The 27,909-nt window shown below is 39.9% G+C and overlaps 2 protein-coding genes across 7 annotated transcripts; one reads left to right on the forward strand and one right to left on the reverse strand.

The window, feature by feature from the left end:
* On the forward strand, positions 1-27,905 carry LOC1278455 (ras-related protein Rap-2a). 6 transcript variants are annotated; one of them, XM_061651169.1, is made up of 6 exons: positions 1-149; positions 3,835-3,860; positions 4,961-5,737; positions 21,534-21,671; positions 22,655-22,772; positions 24,452-27,905. In XM_061651169.1, exons 3-6 carry the CDS (start codon positions 5,603-5,605, stop codon positions 24,607-24,609), a joined length of 549 nt encoding a protein of 182 aa, XP_061507153.1. In that variant the 5' UTR covers positions 1-149; positions 3,835-3,860; positions 4,961-5,602; the 3' UTR covers positions 24,610-27,905. The 6 variants fall into 6 exon arrangements, with proteins under 6 accessions (XP_061507153.1, XP_061507155.1, XP_061507151.1 ...); XM_061651171.1 differs by having other exon boundaries at positions 5,298-5,737; XM_061651170.1 differs by lacking the exon at positions 1-149 and adding an exon at positions 925-1,177.
* On the reverse strand, positions 19,000-20,459 carry LOC1278456 (trypsin-1-like). Its single transcript, XM_061651166.1, has 2 exons — positions 20,002-20,459; positions 19,000-19,917 (listed from the first exon to the last, which is right to left on the reverse strand). The coding sequence occupies exons 1-2, from the start codon at positions 20,051-20,053 to the stop codon at positions 19,136-19,138; spliced, it is 834 nt and encodes a 277-aa protein (XP_061507150.1). The 5' UTR covers positions 20,054-20,459; the 3' UTR covers positions 19,000-19,135.
* Positions 27,906-27,909: the final 4 nt, after the last annotated feature.

The raw sequence follows: 27,909 nt of genomic DNA on the forward strand, positions 1-27,909 counted from the left end.
AACGAGGCGATGGAAGATGTTTTTGTTGTGTTTGAAATTTCGTTGAAGGAGGTGTCTGTGCTGCTCGCGCTCCTGCCGTAAAGTGATTTTCTGCCTAGCTAGTGGTTTCCATCTGATAGATGTACCCTTTTGCGGGGAAATATCGAGAAGTAAGTCTCTTGTTAAGCGAAGTATTTTATTTCCAAGCATCGCATGAGTTGGAACGCCTTAACTCTAGCTCACCAAAACCCTCTCAAACCATTGGCTGCGGACGCCTTCTTTGTCGGGCCATCGCGCGGGACATGTTTGCGTGTTTCTTGTCCCGAATTGTGGAATATATGGGTTGTGCTTGCGTCTGTGATTTATGTGTATGCCGAAAAAAGGAGGGATTGAATGTGGTTTCATCGTTAGGCTGTGCAGTACATCGGATTTGTGCTACTATTTGAAGTGCGCTTCTATTGCTTTTTATTGGAATCAATTGTTGTGTGGTGTTAATTTGTGTTAGAGCTCGTTTGACGTTGTGTGTGGTTCGGTATCCGTAAGTAATTTCTGCTGCGGAGGTCTGGTTGGTCAAAAGATTTGTGTAAGTAGATTGTCGCTTAAATGAGAATACACACAATCAAGCCGCTCCCTGATGCTGGAAATGAGTACAAAGCTGACAAATCGTGTTGAGGACGACGCGTGTTCTACGACTAAAAACCATTGCCAACGAGTGAAGAAAGTGTGGATGCATTTGGTCGTTCAATGACACGCGTTCAATGATGTAAAAATCCAGCTTTTGTTCCATTGCTATCGATGTGAAAAAGTGGTGGATTGCAACTGGAATGCGATAGTGTGCGTGAACATGAAAACTGCGAATGTGTGCATATGGGTGTGAGAGACCGAAGAAGGCGTGTGAGAGATTTACTGAAGAAACCATACTGAATGCAGCCCCAGCTAGAGACTAATGAGCTTGCCCTGCCAGAACGTAGGACAAGCGAAACGTCTTCGATGATGTGGAAGCAATAATTCGAAAGATTAAAATATCGTCTGGTGGAAGTGGCTGGATGATTGTCCGCACAGATCTCGTTCTTTGTTTAACGGAAACGCCGCACGGACAGATTCGTTGTCAGTCAGTCAGTCAGTGCTGTGTGTTACATTGATGTGCGCGCGCGCGTGTGTGAGTGTATTTGTGCGAATCTCGCTGTGTGTGAGAGAGGTTTGTGATTGCGACTGGAGGATCATGTTGTGTCGATTGTTGCTTTTCTCTGCCATGGGTCCCTCATACATAAGCGCTCAACTAATCTCAATGGTTAATGGTTTTCTTTCCCCACCGTTGTGTGGAATTCACACGCTCGAGGTGACGTTTGCCATCGGACAGAAATACCAGCCTGTTGATAATGGATGTTTATTTTTCTGGATTTATAAATTTCGGTACATTGCTTTGATTAAGTACAGTGTCAATCGAGTTAGAGTTATTCCCCGTTTCTACCTTCAAAAAGGAAAGAGCATAAAACTCAGCCTTGATCAATGACTGGCACAGGTTGGCCTACGGAAAGCAATCGACAAACGTACTCGTGTTGTAACTGTGTGCGAGTGGGTTTTTTCATTGCTGCTGTGTGACTCACATGAAGGCAGTGCAATTGTGTTGGTGTGCGTTTTGATGCTGCACTATGGAGAAGTCTGGAACAAAACGGGAGTCTATTTTTGTTCAGTAATGTCTATTTTCTTTATTCTGCTCAAATTTGGAATAATTGACCATGCAGTGCAATGAGATAAAATACCCATTTTGTTATAATTTCTTATCTATCCGAGTATATTTTTTTCTCAACGTTAGAAGACAAATTGGCAATGGTTCTACTCCAACCTTTCTGAACAAATAACGCATAATTAAGTTAGTCTTACCTCTTTTTCCACTTCGTCTTCCCATTCTTTTCTCGCTAAAACAGAGATCATTAAGTGTTACAGATAAGCCATTCATATAATTTTATAAAGAAAAAGTTCGATGACCGCACGTGTTCCAAAATCTCTCACAGTGATCAGTTAAAGGAGTGTGCGTAACAGTATTTCACAGAAATGGCACGGAGCACCCGGTTGATTCATACTGTCTGAAAAAAAAACATTGTTGCGTTGTCTCAACGTGCGGGGGAACTGCTTGGGAAAGATGCCTGTAAAGTCTGGTGGTGAAATATTCGTATTTCTTTCCTTCTTGTATATGGGTCGTTCCCGTGGTACTGGCATCAACCGTGTAAACATGCTAGTACGGGCTCATCATGAGTTCAAATCTCGAATGGATCGGGTTGCAAATCATATCAGTCTCACATAGCCTTTAAATTGCACTAAGAAAGGTTGTTTGTGGAAAACTTAGAAAAAGATAATTTCTTTTACACAATGTTTTTGTTCTTCTTAATGTTTTTATTTCCATTCGTTGTTTGATTTACTGATTTACTAACTCGATTTAATCTCAATTATGTTTGTGATTACAATGTTTTGTAATTGTTGATGTTGTTTGTATCGTAGATTCACAATGAAAAATAATTAGGGTATAACACTCGTATTTGCTATACATAACGATTGACATTTTTGTATGGCAAGGTTTACAAGATGTCTGTTTGTATGATTAGGTGTATGTTTTTGTCTGCTTACCATAGCTTTTCCTAAAACGATGCTTTTGCCGTGGAACATCGTAGCATTACTCTCACGCAGAGTACTGGCTGTGTAACAAAATCTTCTCAAAGAAACTTCACGATGGTCAAACTTTCCCAGCGTTACAGTGTGTAGAGGGTGGTGTGTGAAAAGCGCGCCTCCGAGCGAAGAGAAAAGAAGACGAGGCGCACACGAAGGCTGGATTTTTCATGAAATTGGCATACAACATTAAGTTTTTTTTTTACAAGCCTGACGTCATGAATGAGGGCTTTTTAAGGAAAGAAGCCAGCAAAAGGAATAAAACGATTGAAGCGAAGCCTCATGCATGCTTGGAGGATAGTTTTGGCTATGAGGTAGAAGAAAGATGAAACCTACATGGTAAAGAAAGCGACAACAATAGGTAATGAAATTTGATGTCATGGACCCTCCGCAGAGAAAATAGGGTTTGATGAGCGTTTAAAAAACCCCTGCAACACATGCACATAGCAACGGATTGCTACTGAACATTGTTGTTTCTTTAGTATGTTTGATAAGAAAACTATATTCTCTGGTATGCGGCTACAAATGGATTATGTGTAAAGGATATTAAATGATATATTGGTTAAATTTCGTGGCAAACGTAAGAAACGCCATTTAGTTTTTGGTTCGTTCTTTGTTCGGTGTTGTCTTGACTTATTAGCGTGCGTAGAAGTTCACCAATATCTATCAATGATATGGCTCAACGATGGAGTATTGACTAATGCTCTGTTGCACACACGGCTGTTACTAATGTTTTCTGGGAATAAATCTTCTTCTGTCCTACCTCCTTCACCCTCATCACGACGCGTTCTGACGGCATCACATGTTGTGCGAAATGCGGGCGTCTTATCAGTCCAGTCATGTTATTCCTTTGCTGCTCCCCGTTTCTTGATGTTTTCTTAGCGCTGTCTGCCATCGTTTGAGCGACGTTGAAATGATAAAGGAATCTAATGGAAGCACTTGTTGAAATGTAATGCACGGCGAGTAAAGCTAAGCGAGGGGATGCGGTTTCATAGAGGACTAATGCACAACAAAGAATTGCACTCATAAACAAAATCTAAAATTTGAAAAACTTTTATCCCATCTTGATGAGCTTGTTATTGCCAGTCAAAATGGATTTGTTAAGTTGATTGACTGCTGATTGAATGAAGCAGAGTTTGTGTTATGTCTACAGTGCTATTGTAACACTTTTCTTTCTATTTATAATTGCAGGTGCTGGTTTGCTGCGAGAAGCGAGCGTGCGTAGTTTAATCCATTCTTCGGATGATATTCTTGTGTACGCTCTTATGGAGAAGAGACGGAAATTATGCTTCCCCTTGGCTTGATCGCACTTAGCTCGCGGTGTATGTGTGTTGATGTGGAATCCATGTGGAGCGAAGGCGACGCATGCATGGAATATGAATAGGATAATTAGAATGCAGTTGACCATCGTCAGTGCGGAAAGCAGAGTCACAAATACACAGGCAGCAGCAGCAACAGAATTTTCAGAGGCACGCAACGAACATAAACAATCCGCTAGTAAGGTTGATCTTGCCAGTTGCAAAGTTTTGTGAGGAATTACAACAATAAACTAGCAGCGGCCATAGAATCCACCTACACTCTAAGGTTGAGCAAAGTGTACGTGTGGACACAAGAGCGGCGAAGAACAGCAGCGTATTGCCAACGAGAAAAAGGGCCTATTGTTTTGTTCATACTCACTGTACTGTTGTTTTGTTTTGGTTGCTCAAACGACTATCGACTGCTCAAAATACCCCATCACAGCCATCTTTTGATGAATGTTTCAAGGTTTCCTACTAAAGCAATATCATCATACATCCAACTAATGTGCTGATCAAATGTCAATTGTGCAGATAAACGTGCGTTGGAGTAGCTTCTGATGGCATCGATTGCTTAAATAATGCTCAAGCCTCAATCTTTACCCTATCAGACATTCTAACAGAGGAGAACAACTACAAAAAAAACTGACATGAAATTGAGTGGATGCAAATGAATCAACTCAACAGCTCTGTTCAAAATAAAAAAGAAATTGAAAAAGGTGATATACAGTGAAGCGACGTGGAACGTCTTATCAGTGAAGCAATAACGAGGTCTCCTTCCCGCTCCAGATTGCAGAGAACAGAGCGGCTAGTTACTTCCGTCATCGTAGCTTGATTGTGTGCATAAGGTTTTTTGTTTTCCTGCGCGTCACGGTGCATTAGCAGATCGAAGAGCCAGGATATTAAAAGTGTAGAAATCATCCTTTTCAAAGCTGGCTGGTAGACGCATAAGGTTTTGTGCTGTTTTGTTTTTTAACAGACTCATCTGTGTGTTATTTTTCTTCTGCATATGGTGCTTGTAGGTGTTAACCGCGATAATAGTATTTCTTGTACTGTACCCACGTATTTAAAGAAGTGAGCGCGAAAAGCATATCTATTACGAACAGCTCGTATTTAGCTGCATGTCGTCAAGTGTTACCGATAAAAATTATGACCGTTTGTGTATTCGTGTAGTGTTGGTAGCTTCTCATATCATCCATTCCTGTAAAATTGGTTGATAATTCTTCCTGTCCTTCGACTAAGAAGAGAAGCCGAATAAGAAACGGAAGAGTGTCATTGTTACAGTATAAGGTATTTGCATAGTGCAGTTTCTGGATGTGTGCGTGTGTGTAATATAAGTTTTACTCCTGTACCAAACAGTGATCCAGTTTCAGTATAGGAAAAAAATAATTATCTGTTTGTAGCAGTGTCTACCAATTTGTGTGCAAAATTGTTGCTGTTCCGTGCTACCAGTAAAAGGAGTGTTTGGAGAAATGATCTAAATATTCCTGTGAGGATTAAGTGAGTGTTTTGATCCTTTCATTCGGGACAAAAAGTGTGTATCTGCATCGGAAGAAGTTGTGCATACATCATCTGTAAGTGCAACGCGGATAAAACCAGCTAGTTCACTTTTCCTATTACTGGAGTGGTTCAGAGTTTGAATAGGAATTCATCAATTAATCAACATGCGTGAATTCAAAGTTGTCGTCCTGGGTTCCGGAGGAGTGGGAAAGTCGGCCCTCACGGTGCAGTTCGTTTCGGGTTGCTTCATAGAAAAATATGACCCTACTATTGAGGATTTCTATCGAAAAGAGATTGAGGTAAGTTTAGTTAATATTAGTTAGCTTGGTACTTCTACGAAACTTCATATGAACTCTTTAGACCTTCCGAACACACACATACATACATAGCAATTAGACAAGCAGGAAAGGAATGGTTTCATTCATTTGTGATTCGATCTTGTGTTGGACCTTGTTGACGAACAAGTCGTGTCTGTTATATTTATGTTCTGCTGTGGTATGGGTGTAAAAATGTTTGAAGAATGATGAGCGATTCATTCACATAATCGATAACCCTTTAACAAATGGTTTTATCTTATCTTAATGGTTGTAAGATTTTCTTTTGTTAACAATCATGAGCCATATAGCCAAATGCTTATTTATCATTTCGGGCAGTCGAGTGATATAACAGCAAACGCGACTGTATAGGCCGCGCGTAATTTGACTATACAGGCTATACTAGGCTTGGTATGAATTAGCCTATTATAACTGTGAAATGCATGATCGAGGGGACTGTTTTCATATTTAGAATTGGTATATTGATCAAAATGCACATAGCAAATAACTACACAAGTTGTGTTTTCTCTATATCTCTTTTTACTGTTTCTGTTATAATGCAGTTTGTGGTGTTGTAACAATATACTAAGGTATAACTCTAACACACGCAGTAGTTTCTGCTTTGTTCCGTGCACGGCATCTTGCGTAGCAACATACACACGTACATTTTTACGAATGCATCTATGTCAAAGACACGGAATTTCGTCGGGATAGTTTTATAAATAAAACGAACGCTTCGCAATACTGCACCGGACGCACCAATGTGTTCTTTTTTAGAATCTTAACAAACCACCACCACGTAAGGGAAAACCCAATTTTTAAAAGGGATCATGCTGTAGGAAGTGTATGAGGGTTTTCTCTTGCAGTTATTTAATAACTTAAATCATAGTTTTGTGAGTACATTCAACTACTCACTGAGGAGCTTAGCGATGCAAAATGCTACTATATGTAATATTTTTCGTCTACGTTGAAGAAACCTAACATATAAGCGCTATTTATGCGTAGAAGGTCCTGCATAATATTTAAAAGTAATGTAAACGTGGTAGTAATGCTTGTGTGATGAAAGGGTATTGCATTTTTTCGCATATTTTCACCCCGCGTGTTGAATTAATGCATATAAAAATGAGTAAGAAACATGTTTAGCAGCAGGAGGACTGGGCTAAAATGTTTGAAAAGATTTGTATATGAATCGCTTGTTCCCTTATTTCATTGCTCATTTGCGGGAAGCCAGAATGTCAGGAGGCTATCTTTTTCGCAACGCATTTCCCTCGCTGGTGGCTAAAAGGTGAATTATGATCTTCATGCAACAGTAACTTCTCGACTCCTTCTTCGCATATGCGACTGTTGTTGTTATTGTTGTACCACAAGAAGGCAAAGACCCCAGAATGCGGAGAATGGCCATGTTGATAGACTGGCGGCAGAATCGTAAGCAGTAATGAGGAGAAGAGAACCGTTGTCTGAGGAAATCTACTCATTAAGATTCTTATCGCTCTCGTAATTCCTCATAAACACATTTACAATTGTGCTGCGCAAAGTTCGATTACTGTCCAGCGTTCTAGAACGATTCTCAGTCAATCGCTAGGCGGCAAATAGAAGAGAAGAAAATCATTCCAGTTTTTTATACGCTCCGCACTGTCATATACTGCCACCGCACACCCCCAGAAGATCGGTATGTGTGCTTGTGTATTGGTGCATTTAGTATATTATCAATGTAATGCTTTTCGGGAGCAAAATATTCACACCAATCACAGAAAAAACAGAGTTGAGGTGTACATGAATCAATAGCGAGACGATTAATTTACATGAAGCTCATGTCGGGGAAACCATTCTGACGGGCGTTGAACGAACGCGCATACCGCGCATTCTCATTAAAATTCTGGCTGCTCGCCAATTTGTGAACCTTTCAGGCTAGCGGGTACACGGTGAGGGAGGAGTAAATCACCGTTGAAATCAACGCCATACCCATCACGGCTTGGTGCCTTTCACCTTCTTTGGCTGGCATATAGAGTTGTATGGTGCTTGCCCTTGTGTCTAGCAATATGCGGGGTGAGACTTGCTAGTAAGGCTTGGCAATGCTATGATGCTTTTGAGGGATCAGAGTGTATCGAACCCGAAAGCTTCCGAGACCGATTACTTTTTTTATGTTACTGAACCTAGATAACGATGTGGCGTAGCTCTGTATAGATATATGCTAAATACAATTGATGCTAAACTTTTCCGTCTGAAACACTTACTACTTACACGTGCTTGAATCTTTTGCCACACATGTTACTATAATGCTGGAAAAGCTTGGCTATGGAAAATTACAGCATTTCGGGGTGATTTTGCTTCGGCGGGGACCTTTTATGAAAATATTTGACAAAATAATGTGTGGTTAAAATCAGTAGGGTTTCAGGAATTCATTTTTTTAGCAAGGTGAATATGTTTGTTTGTAGTTTGTGGTTCGATAATTGGCATCATTATGAAAAAAAAACAGTCAGCAAAGGAAGCAATGCGTCATCATGACATTGCGACCGTTAACAACATCTAGTCGAAAAACTATTCACCTCTACAGGCCCTTATCTTAAGCTATATCAGTGTTGTAGAAGTTGGCAACGAGAGAGACCTGGCGAAATTAGAATACAGGTATTCCCCGATATACACTATTAATGCGGACCGGAGGCAATCGCGTATCTCGAATATTAGCGTCAGACGAACTTTGAGGTTTTTAGTAAAATTATAGCAAATTTTCGTATAATTTATCTTGAAGTGGTAGGTTTAAGTCACTTTAGTTATTTGATCTGCTTTGAACTGAAGATTACAATGTTGTACCTTTTACAATGGATTCAAAATTCGACCAAAAAGGGGGTTTATTTTGCATTTAACATTTTCTGTGTCAAATCAGTATAATTTGCTTACAGAACTGTCAAATTGATGAAATCTATGATCTCTTTTGCAAATGTTGTCATTTTTGTTAAGCCATTTTTAAATTTTCTGTTGGTATATCTTCGTTACGGTTGTTGTTTTTTACATTCCAAAATTTTGTGTCTGCTTGTTTCCGGGGAATGACATACATACATAGTGTCACCTCTGAATATACAATTCATGAATACGGACAGTATAGGAGGTTAAATGCTACCAAATAAATAAGAAGAAGAAGAAACACTGTCAAATTAAGAAAATTGCGTAAAGCGAAATCGCGAATATCGGGGAATACCTGTATTTGTTAGTGTTGTTTTGCTATCTTCATGCTGAATTTGTGCAATTGTAGCTGTAGAGCTTTTATTTGCTTCATTCTATTTCTCCGCCAAGCTTTATGATGGGGGGGGGGGGGGGGGGGGGGTTATATCACCCTATTTTATTTATATTACTATAAGAGCTTTAAGAGCAGTACGATCTTAACAGTATGAAGCAGACAAGTCTAATTGCAACGTGCGAAAATCCTCAGAGCCGCGTGTCACACTGCATCGTAGCGGTAAGCTCTAACGTCCCCGTGGAACAGGGTCGCCCGTTGTGTGAGTATCAGACAATGAGCCCCACGCGTATTATACCAGACCACATCGCCTTGGCTCGCCTACATGTGGGTAGCGTGTCAGTAGGCATAGCATTCCAATTGACCAAGCCACTGTTTTGCACCTTACCATTTTTTTAGGGTTGAGTTGAACACCTATCAACGATAGAGTGAATTGGGGCCTGTAAGGGGTATGTGTGTGTGTGTCTGTGTGCGGGGCTGTACAGGAATAGAGAGAGCGCTGTAGCGAAAACCAAGGAAAACTCGCCCCAAACTGTAACGTGTGTTCGTTCCTCCAACGTAACGGATTTCCATTGCTCGAAAGACGAAGAAAATTATGCTTAACCGGAAAAGCGCCGTCAACAACTAGCTCGCTTGATGGTAAATGTAAGCGGTGTGTTTTTTTTCTTTGCTCGCATTGCTTCAGGTGCCATGATGGTGCCATGCCGCAGTTTCTCGATAGCGGCTACACCTACAGAAACCGAATGTTTTGCGCCCGTACGTGGAAGAATAACAAAATAATGTAACGTTGGTGTATGTTACTACTGTCATGCCCATTATATGGGTTTACAAGCATATCAGACATTGGCCAAGTGCGTTCCATACAAGGTTTGCTTACTGTTTGTAACCTATGCTATAATCGATATTTGATTGAATGCAAAAAAGGGCAATTCGTACAAATTACTCATTGCACTTTTTTTGTATATGACTACAAATATAAACTTATGCTGGGATACACTTTCTAAGGAATGTTTTGTGTCGTTTGATTTGGTACCTTTGTTATTTATTTTCAAATCAAATGTTATCTTGCTTCAATAACAAATATCAAATGTCTGAAAATCATCCAACTAGCCGGGAACGCTTCTGTATGGACATTTCTGTATCGTCTAATGCGAATAACTGAACATTATGAACTCTTTGGTGCTGTGTGGACATCGCAAGATGGTAGTACAATAATGACATTTTTCTTTTTCTTATGTGCATGTGAGAATTTTGCGTCACCTTCGTTCGTTGACACCTCCCTTCTCTTCCCCATGGGCGTCCATTAGCAAGTGAAAGTGATTGATGAAAATCATTGTTTTGGGCTGAGAGCTGGGCGTGCGAAAAGAGAATGCTCTAGTTTCATAATCCACATTTCGCGCTGCTTTATTTCTTATTTAAGGTATATTTTAAGGCATCATTCAAGACGTATACTGTTATTAAGCTTTTAAGTGTTTAGGAATCTCAATTTTGAGTTACTGTTTTTCGGGCAACAGATTTGCTAAGGTCCAGCATATAGGATATTCATTGCACAGTGTTTGCATATAGGTTTGTAATATGTAAGCATATAAAATTAGACACATTATTTGTGGTGTATTTTGAAGTACAAGTTTTATTAACCCTCACGTGTGTCTGCCATTAAAAGGCGACAGTTGTGGCTAGTGTGCTGCACTGAAAAGCAGTGTACTGTTAACATCAACTGTGAAAGACAAACGCAACCCCACACATATAAATGTTCTACGAATACTGCTATTTTGCACAGATGAGATATCGTTTGCACGTGGGGCTTGCAATGCAATGCCAGAATGGCACTTGAGGGTAGGCCACTTGAGACGAAGAGAACCAAATTCAATGCAGAAAGAGAGCGTTGCACTGTTAGACGATTTAGCATTTTTAACTCTCCGACAGGGGGGACTTTTCTTGTGCCATTGATGAATTACATGTATACAGACCCTGTATGTAGTAGTTTCGTAGACGTCATTTGATACCTAACGTTATCGTACGTGCCAGCAATAACATAGAATGCCCCTTTGATTATACGTGATAATACGATTTGAATTTATCATGTAATCTGTTTCTTATGCCACTTTTAGTTACACAAAATAGACAAAGTTTTGAGCAAACAGCATACATCTATTTTGTATGTGCAAGCATTAGATTGTTAAGAGCTCAGCAGTCGTCCAATTGGCGGATATGGCTGGCTTCGCTAAGACGCGGTACACGATGATGAATCACGAAGCAAAACGAAATCACTCATTAAGCACAGTTGAATTTGCTTACCGTGATGAACTTGATGGTGATTAAGCAGTTGTAGTTATCAAGTAAATTAAACTTACGCTTACGGGTTTGGCACAAAACGAGCAACGAGAGCCAGTGGGAGTGCTTTTCAGTACAATTCACTGTGACCACCCATCAGTGAAATTGATTTCCATCGACATGGCTACCCACGGCGTTCGCGTTGGCAGTGAAAATTCCCGTGCAAAGCATAGCGCATCACAAACAAAAAGCTGACGATGTCTGGTGCGGAGATGATTAGCCCAACATGGTCCGATGCCATACAGAAAAACGGCAAACCCGTGGGGCAAGGGGAAAGAAGAAAGCGAATCGCAAAATTTTGCCTAACATTGGGTTTGATTTTTCGTAGTTTACAATGAGTTATGGTAGTCGATCGATATTGTAAATACAAGTTTTGTGCAAAAAAAGTATACTTAGTAAACTGTAATCGATTGTTATACATGCATTTTTACATGTGCATTCTAAAGTTAAACTTAAATTTTGCGGTATTCTATGTTCCATAGTTTATTAGCATTTTGTTATAATTGTCCATATTTCAAATGATTGTGTTATGGTACCACAGGCAAATATTTAATGAACAAATAAAAAATAATGAAATATAGAAGTCATCGCATCCTTCAAAGGTGGGAAACAGTGTGGAAATATAACATGCTCTTGTCAAAGCTTTGGCTTGGTTTAGGCGCTTAAAATCCCTCATTTCATTGATACTATCATTCTACTTTCTCTGAGGCTTAGTTGTGTATTGCTGGCAAAGCAGGCCAGTGGGAGGGAATTTTGTCCCATTTTAGAAGCTATTTCCAGAGCAAATGCGTACAATCATGCCACATAACACGTTAGACTGGATAAAAGTACGAAACCGTGCACTAACACATACTACTGCGCTCCTGTGGCAGTGTGTTAGTTGCAGTAGTGTTGGTGAATTCGATACTTGTTAAGAAACCGGCGGTGGGCTACAACTAAACTCTTTTTAATTGCTTGGATTAAGTCTAGCATTCTTGCTTAAGAACTGTGTGCGATAAAATTCCTGGTAGTATGTAGCAGCGGACCTGAGAACTGAGCCCGGACTGTGCAACAATTAACCGTAAAATTGAAAATAGAAAAAGACGTATCTTGGTTTTTCATATTTCATTAATTATTTCAATAGATTATTTAAATTATTTTAATAAATATAAAACGTTAATTGAGATGCTTTGACAATGTTTTACCGCGGCAATGAATGAAGGTTGTTTTCTTATAACCGCCTTTATTCCGGAATACTCCCAATTGAGCCCATCAACTGCCAAACAACAGGGTCAGAAATTGAAAAGGAAAAGCATTTTATTAATTGAGCGATATATTGACGAACGCACAAAGCGATTCACATCATCCGGTATAATGCGGTTTGAGATGGAATAAATGTACAAAATAATGTGTAGTAGGTTTTATTTGCGAGAGTGTTTGACAATATACAAAGGAATTAGTGTTCCTATTTTATGTTCTAACCATTCTTCAAACCGATGTTCCAACGAAAGCCCTTTTTCAATTACATCCCAATGGATCGATATCACTGAATTGCCCATTTAGCCATATAAGCAAAACTAGTAAGTGTCTAGTACTAACTAGAGACGATCTAGAAGGTGCCACCGGTTCCGTCGGTTGGCACTCTATTTTTGTATTAGTTACATTCCATACCAAACAAGTAAGTAACGACGGTTTACGTGTACCAGGTGTCTTTTAACTGCGAAGCGAAGATCCATCGTATATGGCAATGGAAGCTGCACTTTGCGGTATCATTGAGAAATTCTTGCATCCCATAAACTATCTTCCATTTCACTTTCTTGCAACATTGCGGAATGTTAAAACAGTGCCATGGTGGAGGATGGTGTTAAGGTTGTTGTTGTGCTGGTTGGAACTGTAGCATTTGTTGATAAAACTTAATTTACGTTACATTGACAACTTTGGTGATATAGTTTTGACCTCCATATAATGTCTTATTTTTAGAGGTCATATACAATTATTTTGTTTTAAATTTAAAACATATATAATACTTATAATACGATTGAAACTGCATGAATGCATGGTTTGGTTGAGTTGCATTGCATGTATAGTGTTGCATGCGTCACAATAAAACAACATACAAGATGGTAAAGACACGATGGGAAAAATCCCCATTTCCGGTGACCGATGCTTCTTTTTTTCTGTCCGTATTTATATCCGTCTGCTGCCCTTGATGTACTCTAATGTGTTGAACGTAAAGCGGTTTGGCGTTAGGTGTTCGAAATTAGTAGTTTTGCCTCCAGCACTGCGGTTAATGCCACGCCACACAACAACGAAGTTCAATGCGATGTTGAGTTTAGAGAAGGTGCTGTCGCAACTCCGCAACACTCCCGGAGGCAATTTGCGAGTGTTTGGTGGTCTGAATGAGTTCAAACGATGCTGTCATGCCATGGTCGTTTGCAGGCTCTTGTTTTGCGTAAATCTCACCGTACTTGGTGGATCCATAACAGGACGTTTTATAATTTCCCTTGTTTGAATCGTTCTCTTTCTCACGGATAATGGTGAAGGGATGTTTTATTCGTAAAAAGATGGCACTAAAACTTGTTCAAAAATAGTATGTAAGATGTTGATTCCACTTTATTTATAATAATCAAGCAGACAAACGGATGGCAAACGAATCGATTACTAGAACATTTTATTTATGGACATTTTTGGTTAATTTTATGAGTATTTTTAATTATAATTTAAAAATAGGCTCTTATGAGCCACGACCTAGAAATAAGAAATTTCTATTCATATTATACTAATGTTGGCACCGTATGATAGTGCTGTGGGCAAAAAATTTATAAAAAGTAAAGTATGTCGATTTAATGTAAAATAGAGGGGAAATAATCACGGTTACAATTGTTTGTTCAGTTCGGTCAAGGCTCGTCTCTGGCTGTTGTTGTCTGGTCTAATGGCTTTCGGTGACTTATTGATTTACCCATAAGCTAGATAATCAAAGTCCTACGTTTTACGCACTGTCCATTCGGGGTTAGAACCTATGAAGGGCATGTTGCCAAGTCATACGAGTTGGCGATTGTATCACCATGACCGGCCCTGAACATTAATTTTTTGACTGTGTTAAATTGTACCTGAGGGAATCAGTAGGAGAACATTGCTGCTGGCTTAAAATATATTTTCTTCAAGTCAGAAGAATTCAAGCTGATCGTTTTTTAAAAGAAGTTCGACGGTTGGCGTCTAAAATCATCTCAACACTCCATACAAAACCAAACGTCAAACAATCGCAGATTCGTCGCAAGCTCGATCAGATTAGCTCTTGTGATGGATATATTTGTTGAAGCATACATAATTTGGTCTAGAATGGATAAACACTGTCTTCATTGATGTTCAATTTTGTAACAACATATCCAGAAACCATAACACATTGTTTGTATCCGCGGAAGGTTTAAGCGTTATTGACAAAGATACATCAAATGAATTAACAGTCTTCGAAGCGGCGCAAAGTGAAATTGAAAACGTTGCGTTAAACTTAGATCAATCAATTGACAATATTGATTTTTTTCTAATGTTTTATTTTATTCAAAAATCACGATCGAGATAAAGTTATTGCCTAAATCATTATTTTATTTTCCTTTTTAAATGACGAATTGTTTAAGGTAGGGTGCTCAGAGCACATGGAAAATAGATGGTGCCTATTTTTTAACTACTTGCACTATTAGTGTTTTTAAATTTTGTTTAGGATATTTGAAACGTTTATTTTATTATTCATTTTGTTATCATTTTATAACGCAATAGTTCTCAAATATAAAACTAAGTTGGGGTCATCAATTGTATTCAACGTTTGCAATATGTGTTTGTGACAATGTACAGAAAAGGGATATAGGTTTTTCACTTGTTCAAAATACTTTTTCATCAATATAAAGATTTTTTAGTGTATGAATACCAACAACTAGAGTATGATGCAATGATTTCCTTGATCAGGATTGCTATTGGGTCGAAGGTCTCTATATTGTGTTCCATAATATTTCTAACATGTGAAAACCCCTGTAAAACCGATGTACACTGGCGCCATCTAGATTTCCAACACATAAAATCAAGTTTTATAAGTAAAGAGACCAAAAATGACTTATGACCGCGGTTTGTTCGAGGCCGCCCCCTAGTGAACTGGTATTTTTCTACTTAAAATTTTTGCTTTCTGGCTTAAAATATAGCACGGGTCAATCACTGTTATTAAAACATTTCATTTCGATTTCATTGGTTTGACGTATCCGAAGTGTAATTCAATCCAAGTTTAATTATGTCATATTGATATGATAATATGTCATACGTCAAACATATTTCTCGATTCAAAAAGGTATTGTTGTGTCACGATGACCCGATTTGTACCAAATACCAAATGCTGTAGTGCAAACAATGATTTAGGACAGAGCAACAGAGCAAGCCCTTTAGTTGTCCAATTTTCGTTCTAGCTGGTAGCTAAAGTGGATACCTGACTGAAGTCATGAATTGGGACAGAAGGCTTGTGAGGACATTCGGTTAATTATTATTTCCGGCCAAATGGTCTTATCGAACGTGAGAACACCGAAAGGAAATGACTGCGCGATCTCCTCCTCTCTCTCCGTGGTGGTTGCTTTGAGTGGCTAAATTCGTTGACAGTCAGTTACATATATGTGCACAACACAATTCTATTGTGAGATGCATGGCAATGTTGGGGTGGCCATCTGTAAGCTTCAATAGTGATCACTTCATTCGCAACAAGAGAGAGAGAGAGAGAGAGAGAGAGAGAGAGAGAGAGAGAGAGAGAGAGAGAGAGATAGAGAGAGAGAGAGAGCGAGATGGAACGAGATCAAGTTCGTTTCCACCCAACTGCAAGCTAAGCGCGAGAAGTCCGCGAAAAGTAGCACATACTACACACAAGCCGCAGCAAAGCAACAGGCAGTCGATGTTTGTCACTTGTCGTCACTGGCCGAGTTGTTGACCTTCGTTTGTATGACGCAGACTATGGTGTAGATTTTTACTCAATGCTAATGTGTAGAACATACTACTGTGCTAAGTGTGAGACAAATCTTGCGAGGTGGGCACCGCGACCCACAAACAAACAGCTTACAACACGTTTAGACGTTTCAAATCCAATATAGTAGAAAAAAAAACTCTTGGGAATATATTTAATATATTTACGATACACCATTTCATACCAATAAAGAGTAACAGTAATCGTATTGTTTTGATAAGATGTTACCAAATTTTGATCAATTGCTGTAAAATCACACTGCTCGTGATTCAATAAGCGGATGTGTGGCTGATATAGTTTGGCTGTTTTCAAGGGCATTGTTTTGCTGGACACGCATCGATAGTGATGTGAAAGTGACTGGCGTTTAGAAACCATTGCCAATTGCCATCGCGCCATACCAGGCGAAGCACAACGGCTAAACTTCACGGGGGCAGTAGCTTGCTGGTGGATGATAGATTTATGTACAATATGAGTTCAATTTTGGAGCTGAAGAAACAAATTGGCATTTAAACTTCGAATAAAAAGTATAAGAATCTATTTTTTTAAGGTATCAATACTTTTTATTCTTTTTCTATTTGTCGCAATCGTCCTACGTACGGACACATGCTGGACTATATAGACTTTCGAGGCTTTATTCAATACCACACGCAGCCTGATGATAGTCAGTCCTTTTCTTCTATGGGGGGACGGCGGGTCCATTCTAGGTTTGAACCTAGTACAGGAAAGTTATTGAGTCGTACGTGTTGACGACTGTACCACGGGACACAACCCCGCATATTAGACCACATCACTACTAACATGCAAATACATCGTAGTGCGAAAACGTTACATCCCAATATACCAATAATGCATAGGACGAATGCAATATAAATGGTCCGCAAACAAACAAACAACACATTGAATTGTCGCCGAGCAGCAACATACGATTGAAAATGCCGGAAGGGTGACTAGTCAAGCGGTCAGAATACATAAATGTCAATAAAACGGAATAAGCAACCAGAAGATGTTTCCTTTCCTTTTGTCCATTAATAAATAGTGTCCAGAGAGAAGCAAAGCGAGCAAACAGTAAAAAAAACTAGAAAAAAAGAATGAGAGGGAGAGAGAAAAAAATGAAAAAGCGAAAAAATGTAAGAGCGAAAAAAAGCAACGCCACCGAGCACAGCCAGTGGCTGGCTGTGTAGAAGCGATAATGTGAGCGCATTCAATATTTTACACACGATCTTATGTCTCTTCCAATGACGGTATGTCACTTCCGCTTAGGAAACTGACGGAAAATGTTAATATTGTACCGTCTGCAAAAAGGGTAGAGGCTTGGTGTGTGAAGTAACTCATTTTGATCATGGTATGTAGAAGAACAATTCTGGCGAAGCTACTCTACACGTTTGCAGGGCTACAATTCGTATTAGACCGCTTCATTTATTAATTGTGAAAACGTAATTAACGTTACATCAATACATTCGTATTCCCATTTTTTTAATAGTTGAAATGCATTTTGCTACGAGTACGATATGATGCTTACTTCCAATGTTGAGGTGGCTTGTAAATGGCCGGCAAATCAATGATGTACAGAGAATGCATTTTTGTATAGGATGTTGATCTTGGGATATTTGAGGTTAAATATGAAATAACAATGGGGCCTTTTCCGTTTTGAGTTCGTAGCCTGAAATTTCAGTCTGTCAGCTGTTTGCATTGTATAGCATTTTTCGAGCAGCTATCTAAGTGGGTATAATATAAAGGTGGGCTTATCCCAAGGTGTATGAATTTAGAAGGCTGATTTTTATCGCTTCTGCTTCTGAATGAAGATTTTACGAGTGTTTTCGCCAAGCCTCCAGAAAGCTTGTTTGAACAAAAGTTTTCACCCATCCTGTCAAAAACTGATATTCAAATTTGGTTATAAAAAACATGCTATGAGACCACCTGGACTACATGCACTTTGATTCTGCATTCCATCACCAGATCTCTTTAATGCACCTTGTTTTGCCATTGTTCGAGCAGGTACTCGAATCTAATTCTACCTTTAAGGCTTTAATCTAGACCGAAAATTGCAGGCTAGTTTTATGTGTGGTTTTGTATGGAGTGTTTACATGATTTCAGTCTCCAACTGTCAAACTCCATACAAAAAACTGATTCGAATCGTGAAGGGCCCAATTATAAGCCTAAATTATCAAATTATGTAGTTATTTGTGGCAAGTTCATTGTGGAATGTGTAACAGATACAAGAAGATGATAATGAACGCTTTTGCTATCATATGTGTTGTTCGCTTGTTGCAAAATGGTAGTATTTATTATTTATATTGGCCAAAGTGTGTGTTGTACGAGCGTTCTTATTTTCCGTTGTCCGTAGTGACCTTGAAAAGATAACCTTCACCCAAAAATATCACTGTTGTTTTCCGAAAACAAAACAATTTCGTGACGGTAAAGTGACGATTAATGGGCGATGCACCCACATGCAATCGAAATGTATTCAAAATAGGCAAGTTCGAAGCATCTTCCCTGGCCGAATGATGATGTGGTGACTTCATCTGAGCGCTAAAAATCAGTCTGTTGTGTGGGTTGAATCCAAAAACGCCATATACACGCATCGTAGACATATCGGAGAGCCTAGCAGCAGCAGCAGTAGCAAATGGGTACGCATGGGCCACAGTGTGGAAAAAAGGTTTTGCATAAGTGTGCAAAGACGCAACAAAATAAGCATAAAGAAAGCAGAACAAATGTATAGCAACAACGACATAAAAAACATGTATTGTATAGAAATTGTAAAGAAAATTGAATTGCTTAAATAATATACAAATCCAAAATTCTCTTACCAGAGGGAACGGGTTAGGGAACGAGTGCACACGCTAGAAAACTACACATCGCTTACTTCATATATCCATGCACGTACCGAAGCGACTCTACTGTACACACCTGGAAAGTTGACCTCCGCACAGTCGCCTGTTCGCCAAGAGACAACGCCAATCAATGTGTTTTCGTAATAGAGAGGGCCTCCGGAATCACCTTGACAAGCGTCCCGTCCCCCACTGAAATAGCCAGCGCAGATCATTCGGTCGGTAATAGTGGCTGCCGCCGAGATGTAAGCCGTCTGGCAAACCGCATGGTTAACCAGCGGTACATCCGTCGCTCTGAGCCGGTCACTTGATTCGACCGGGTTTTGTGTAGCACCACATCCACTGACCACACACACAGTTCCATCCTGGAAAAACTCGTCCTGCGTGGGAAGCCGGATGGCTTGTACGTTTGGTGAAAATGTCAAACACTGTTCCAGCCTCAAAAGCGAAACATCATAATCGATTATGAGCTGCTCATCGTAGAGAGGATGTCTGATAGATTCTTCAACGTTGACAATCTGGCCTCCCTGGTTGTGGTGAATGCTAGCGACTCTTACACTCAAACTGTTGGGCTCTTTCGATGAACTTGCACAGTGTCCTGCAGTTAAAACCCATTGCTGATGGATGATGGAGCCACCGCACACATGCACACCGTGCGACTGCACCGAAGCCTGGAACGGGGCAGCACCAATGTCAATCTCGTGTCCTCCCACGATCCGTTGAGTTGTCTCATTTAAAATCGATACAGGTGGTTCCAGCTGATTTGATCGCTTGTTGGCCATCGGGTGGATGATTTGGAAACCTTGAATCGTATAAAATCAACAGAACATGGTATTTGGCGACGGTGAAATGTGGCAAATAAATCGCCACGACTACTACTACTCACCGACGACAGAACTGCACGACAGCATGCACATTATTGCCAACAACTCGTTCATAATGTACGAATGAACTGTGCTGCGGTGCTGCAGACACCTGTGAAATAAGTAACTACGTTAATCATGCCCGCAATATTTATAGTACCACTTTAAGAGCCAGTTAAGCTAGTGATAACGATAAAGTACAAATGAATGTTAATCGGCATTATTGCTTACGTTTTGAAACAAGATGGTATGTTGTATTAAAAGTGCAATCTGAAGTGCAAAACGATATAGTCCATGTACAAATAAGCAATAAAATAATAGTAACAAATTAAATGGAAATGTAAAAATCATTCACTAAAGCAAAGGTTTCTACTAAAGCAAAAGTATGCTGTTTTGGAACCTTGCTGTACAAATTCTATTAAGCGATAACGCGCATTCGTGTTTCCATAAAATTGATGTAGGGAATGGTTATTTGACCAGTGTGGTAGAGGGATCAGTTACTGGGTGCTGAATCGTTTCCTACAACCGGGACAGGTTCGTTATCCATTCCTTTACTAAGACAAACACAGGTAGACAGTCGTGGATCTGCTCTGAAGAACTGAATCCGATTCCGTATAAAAATCTTCCAGGCGAGTCCGAACTAGTCCAGTCGAGCTCGGTTGAGTCCGGTTGAGCCTGATCGAGTCCGGATCTGATTGTATGATGCGTTCAGTATCACTTCCAGCCATGATCGTTGCATGGTCGTTGTGGGCTCATGATCAATCCCAGTACCGATATAGGATCGGGATAAGGTTTAAGACGTGTACGGGTTTGGAATCAGTTTCAGGGCCGGTGTGAGTTCTGTAAAAGTTCCAAGATAGACAAATGTTCGGAATCAGTTCTAGACCGGTATTAGTTCTAAAGCAGTTTTTCTTAATGTACCTGTGGAAGGGATCTAAGAGGCAACTAGTAATTCCTTTGTTTGTTTAATTGGTAATTTGTAATAGGACAAGGTAATTGTTTCCGGTCATACGGTAATTTCGGGTGTATATAATAACTCCGGGACGTTCTGTTGTCAACGCTCACATGTGTTTGTGTTTAGCACGACCAAATGGGTCTTTGGTCAGCTAAGTTAGAACATGTTTTGACAAAATATCAAAAATACCTCTATAAAAAGGGTCTAATTTTCTTACCATTTGGATCCTGAAGCATAATTGTGTGTGTTGTTGTCAGCTTTCTAGGGTCATGTTTTTATTCTGTGGAGTATTTTACGTACTTCTTTTCTACGTCGAACATTAAGAGTAAATGTACATTACATAGTCGTTTACATGGTCGTTTACATTTAATGACGTAAACTTCAATACTTCCCCTCCCGTACGTATTGTTTATGGAATCTCCAAGCAATATAGTGCACACAGGATAGACATTATGAATAAGAAGTAACTATTAATTTCAACAGACACAGAATATACCATAGAACCTACCATTCGCTTTAATTTACTGTCACATAAATAGTACACGAATCGTTGAAAAGAAGCCATGTTTGTATTAATTGTGTTTTATTTTTATTTCACAGGTGGACAACTCTCCTTGCGTGTTGGAAATTTTGGACACAGCGGGAACCGAACAGTTCGCTTCGATGCGGGACTTATATATAAAAAACGGGCATGGCTTTATCGTCATGTATTCGCTAACCAACCACCAGACATTTCAGGTAGGTAGAAACAGTAGAAAAGCACCATTCAACAGGCTGTAATGTGCAATACTGCTCAGTAATACACTTCTATATTAAAGAAATGTCAAAGAATGAAATAATTACTATAAATGCGTGAACTAAAATCAGCGAAAAGGCGTTTGCTATATTTCTCATCTCGTTCATCTTCGCATGCGACTGACTTTGATCTATGCTGGTGCAGTACTGTATGGGAATCGTTCATCGTCCACTTGTTAGAAATGCAGCGATGCTTGTAGACAATGCATAAAACATTACTTTTTTATTGTTCTTGAGTTGCATCCGCTTATGCTTCATCGTTACTTCTACTCTTATCATGCCGTCGTCTCAGCGTCGGCGTAGTTAAAAAGCGATAATTAATGGCGTGTGTAATGGCAATGCACTGGCTGTGGGGAGCGATAACATCTTGTTGTTGCGGACAGATTTGAATGCAGTTTTTATTTAAATCTAGACATGCTAATGATATGGCTATTGATTGGTGAAAAGCTGGTTTAAAAAGTATTACCACTTCGATACAAAGACGTTACAGCCGATACAGTGGTGGGTATTCAAAATCGGACACTTCCAAATCGGACGCTCTTTCTACCATGAAGAATTCCCCGTTATTCCTCAATAAAAGTTAAAATTTTGATTCTTAATTCACATTCCCGCGTAGAAAGGCAATGAAAGAAGCCCACTGCACAGTTTTCATGACGATTTATAATTCTAGGAAATTTATGTATGAATCGCAAAGTAGGAAGAGCGGCTGGACTGCTATGTGAATTTCGTAAAAGTGTCCGATTTTGTATACCCACCACTGTACATGTATGTTAGCGATCGATGATGATGATAATCCGCTTCATTCGTATGGTTAGCAACTTTACCAGCACTTACCAGCATACTTTTAAATACAGCACTTCTTAACCATTCTCACAAAAGAAAGTTTAAATTTAATGGTTTGGGATTGTTTGTTTCTTTCGTTACAGGATATTGCGAGTATGAGAAATGTGATCAGTCGTGTGAAAGGTAGTCAGCCAGCACCAATCCTCCTAGTCGCCAATAAGCTAGATTTAGATTGCCAAAGAGAAGTGTCCACGGCCGAAGGTAAGTTGTTTCGGCGGAGTTGTGTTTCCGTACCTAGTATTCTAGCATCAGTTTACAGCACTGGACACTCATGTGCCTTCAGACAAGTTTCTAATCAAAAGAAGCCTTAAAAGCCGGACATCCACCGACTACGTACGTGGGAGTAAGCAAATGAGTGTTCTGCTTTGCCTTCAAAATCAAAAATCCAACCGGTTTCTTACCTACCATAACGTTGTTGTTATGGCGTAGTGATTAAAGCTCGTGCCCGTACTCACATTCTTGTATGTCGTAAACAATTTCAACTTTACGCAAACATTTGTTACTATTTAACTGTATTATTGTGTTAATTTTTTTTGTAAAATTGAAGCTAACAGAGATGGTCGACAAAACACATGATGTGCCGGATTTTCGTTTTGTTTTCCAAAGCATCGCGCGCACGAACCACCACGGGTCGAATGTGTGATGTATTTATTGTGTATCTGCGATGGAAAATGTATTTTCGTTTTACCATTTTGGTCTGCACTAGTAATGAAATGACATCTAAATTTAGCCTCGCTGAGTGAATCTGTACCATGCACTTAAGAAAATGGCATCAAATGTAAATCAGTTACTGGCACAACAGTCAGTTCTTCCACCATTGTGCGTGCTTGCCTTGTGCTCTTGTGTATGGAACATACTGATATTATTGGCGCCCTAATGGGCTGAGTGTGAATAAAAGGCACCACACAAAGGTCTGTTCATCTAGTATCTCTAAGTGTGGCATATTTTGTGAAAAACAAACAGCTTTTTTCGCGTTCTGTTCTCATGTATACTAGGTATTAGGGATGGTAAGCTTTTTTCTCCACCGACCATTGAGCGCGTGTAGTCTGTGCAATCCGGAAATGAAGTGGTGAGCGCCATGCATGCATGCTGTGTGCGTGTGTGTTCCATTATAATGGCTATGCGCGAGATGAGCTCGATGACGTGTTGCGCTATAAATAATTTCATGTATCACACCTACCCTTAGTAGGCTGAGGTGCTTGCTTTCTTTCGGCTGTATAGTGACTGGATCCCCTAAAATGAATAGATGTGTATGGAGGAGAGCATTGTTATTTGCGGCAAACACCTGCTAGACGCGATGGTGCGATATTTTTCCGATTTAAATGAATTGAAATGAATGTGTTGTCTTAGGCGTAAACAAACCGGGCGGTGGTGGGTCCAGTCCAGTTCAAGGTCGAAGAAATAAAGAACACACTGCGGTTATCTTCGCTTTATGTGTTGAGCTGGCTCTGTAGTAGGCTAGTCCCATGGTGCACTTGTCGAAGCGTTCGACCTAAAATCATGCCCGTCTTGTGTTCAAGCCCGATATGAACTGAGCTCCCGATACGTAAGGCTTTTAGGACTGTGGCAGAAATACACAAAACCGGTATTATTAGAAGGGTCCCACAATAGTAGAGTAAGGATAATGCAATGCATGCATCCCGCAAAAGTATAATTTATGTATCTATTTGGCTTTATTACTTTCCATATCTTTAGATACGGCGAATAATACAGTGCACTATCGAGGATAATGCTATTCACTTTGGGATGCTTCAAGGGATGTTATTGTATTTGTACCTTTGTTCATTTTCACATGCCATTTTATTTTTAAATTATCAGTAACAATACACTTGCCTGAAGTTACACCTTTTAATACTATTTCCATGTTGCTTTATCCGTAGGTAACGCCCTTGCGGAACAGTGGGACTGTCCGTTCATCGAAGCATCCGCGAAAGATCGCATCAACGTGAACGAAGTCTTCGCTACTGTCGTCCGAGAGATGAATATGACCTCCGAAAAGCGTCAAAAGAAAAGTTACTGTTGTTGTACATTATTATAGAACTGGCATTAAGTCTAATTTTTAACCTAATTAATAATAATAATTAATAAAAGAAAAACAAACATCAAGACACACACTCAACATGCGCCGGCGAACAGGAGAGTGAAGCGCATAAACGGACGAGAAGACGATGCGCCGGCCACATGCAGCAAAACAATAAACACACAAAGCTTAGAATTATAGCCTACTTGATGGTGCAAAATCTTAGGCTGTTTCCCCCACTCGATATATCCTGTGTGGCAACTGTACAGAACGAACGATCCTCCTCCATCTCCAGAAGAAAGCTCCATATTCACTGTGAATCTGTTCGAAGCTAGAGAGCGATCGATCGAACGAGTCTTCTAGGCTCAAGCTATTGCTATACATTTCTGTCTTTTGTTTTTACCTACGAAAAGCAGATTTTACAAGGTTCCTCCTGGAATGCGGCAAACCCAACGCCCAAATGAATGCCGTTTTGGGATTTACAATGGATTATTAAGGAGGATGGGAATGGGACAGGATGGTTACTGCACTGCGCACAGGGTAATTAATATAGGACTGAGGCAGGAACAGGAACCACTTGTGTATGCGTGCGTATGTGTGTGTGCGTGTGTATTTGTTGGGCATTTTGACCTTATCCCGGCAACGGTGGCAAATAGGATGGATGGGAATTAGTCTTGCGGATGTGTGGAAAATTATCAAATTGTCTGCATCAGAATCGAATGGAAGCAACCAAATTTCGCGCATACAATAAACAGGGGGAAATCTAAAGAAATGAAATAAAATATTACATGTAACAGATAATAATTATTAGTAAAACTAACAACAACAGCTATGTGTATATGAGGGATGTTAAAGTGTGCGATAAATAGCAACAAACGGCAAAACAATTACACAATGCAGCGAAAGATACAACAACAAAACACACACACACACACACACACACACACACCAACCTAAACCAAACCCCGTAAATCCCTACCGAAACCTCCAGTTTTTCACCTCAATATGATAGCAAATGTGGTATAGTGTGTATACATTTAGATATATGCTGTCAGAGCGAACACAATCCTACGGGATTTAGTACTCGCATGGTGTATTCGCATGGTTCTAAGAAGTAGCAACCCCGCCGCCGGGTGGTAGCAGATGGAGGGAAAAACTGGGAAACCCGTTCTTGCAGGGAAATCAAAAAGGGGAAAGGAAACAACGGATGTAATATACACAAGTCACACGGAAGGTTCTCAAATTTTTACATGATATTTTATGAACAACACACACACACACACTAAAAAAACAGGAATGAGACTGCAAGTGCACCAGAAAAGGCTGGGTAGAAAAATTAACATTTCATTAGGAAGAAACCGACACGCTACAAACAAACAAACAAACAAACAAGCATAACAATTCTCTATCTCTCACACAACACACAACACACCGAAGCACGCGAAGCACATGAAGCAACGTTCCGGAGTCGCTTTGGAGAAACGGAGAAGCGAATCAATTGATGTACTATAGTTAAACACAAAACAAGGCAGCGCCGTAACCAAACGATCGATCTCTCAGATTTAATAATTCGGGATGCGAGAATGCATCTCTCATGTGGCATGATTGCACATGAAAACGGGAACTATACATCCGTAATAATGTTGTCTGCCAGTGTGGGATGGGATGACGCAAAAGGCATCGCATCGGGAAACGCAAGATCAACCGTACGTATAATGAGGGTAGAACTTTAGTAACGGCGTAGAGGTTTATGTTTGTTTGTTTTCCTTTGTTTTTTTTTTTTTGTTTTTCGTTTATTGCTGCTGATCGATATAGGCAAACATTCACAACACGCTGTTGCTCCTTCGCGTGTTTATGTATGTATTTGTGTATGTGTGTGTGTCTGTGTGTGCGCGTATGTTTGTGTGTGTGTGTCGCACGCGCAGGCATTCACTGTCGCTTTAGTCGCTGCTTAATAAGGTGTAATCTTTGTAGAAGTTTTTTTTATGTAACGAAAATATGTGCCATTTCACGATGGCCTGGTACACAGGATGCTTCCTTCCTTTGTCACTCCTTTGTCTGTCACACACTAACTTTTCTAATTGCGTTGTTCTTTCGCATATTCACCTTTTTGATTCGAAATCCGGTCCCGACTGAAGTGTGCAGGTGGGGATGGAGATGTCGTCGGGGTCGGGGGTAGGATGTATGCAAATACACTAGCACGCAAAATTGCTTTTTTTTTTATTCCTAGCAGATGATCGGCTCCTGATTTGTAATACACTTACCCACCCCCTCTTCGACAACATTCTATTAGTGAAAGTGGAGTGGTGGAGCCGCATTGAACGGCACTTAGACGTTGCCAATGTGATAGCTACGGAAACGTGAACCCGATGCAAAACCTAAATTGATTGCAGCAATTACCCTACCCACCACTCCAAAGGATAAACATGGAATTGTGTTTGTAGCAGGCGGTGTGCCGAACATTTAGCAAAGAGTTAGAAAAACGGTGTTAAACATTAAGAAATCAACATCAAAGCAGCCTAAGCAGGTGGAGATGATGGAAGGTGACGATGATGGTGATGTTGATGATGATGATGATGATGATGAGAGGTGTGTGTAGCGCGCGAACGTTCCGAAAGAACGATGCGCATCTCCTTAGTTTCGCCTCCTGGTTTTCTTTACCAAGGTATGTACACCAAAAAGCAAGAAGTAAAACAATTGGAGATCAAATGAAGCATTAATCTACACATTAAGAACGAACACGCGTGTTTCACTGGCAGTGCGACAGATCGGTGATTGGTGCACGAAAGAGCGAACATTTGAGAGCGAGAGAGGTAAAGCAAGGTGAACATTCATAAATAGTAACACATGCATACATATTATTAGGCGTAATTTAGGAAGGAGAAGATCACCTCATGGCATATAATAGTAGCGCGAGTTCTTCGCGAGAAGAATCCGAACGAAGGAAAGCTAGGAATGTAATGTGAAAGGATCGATCAATAAATAAGAAACAGACTATTTTTATCGTATCAAATTTTGTATACAAAGGGGAAGGAATGTAAAAAGGAAACAAAAACCATGTAGCAAGCATACATATAAAATGAAGGAAAAAAGAAAAGAAAAGAAACCACCATCTGTGGATTACAGGAGCTGTGTGTGGGAGAGGGTAAATGGCAATAGGACAATTACCTACAACTACCAGGTGTATCCCGCAGTGAAAGGAGCAGCAAAATGGTTTGCGGAACGGATGGAGGAAAGCCCAATTTTGAAGAAACGCGGAACGGATAGAAAATGGTGCGCTAAGTTACAATAAAGTAAAATGTACGTGAACTGTACCAT

This window comes from Anopheles gambiae, chromosome 2 (assembly GCF_943734735.2).
Source record: "Anopheles gambiae chromosome 2, idAnoGambNW_F1_1, whole genome shotgun sequence".
NCBI lineage: Eukaryota > Metazoa > Arthropoda > Insecta > Diptera > Culicidae > Anopheles > Anopheles gambiae.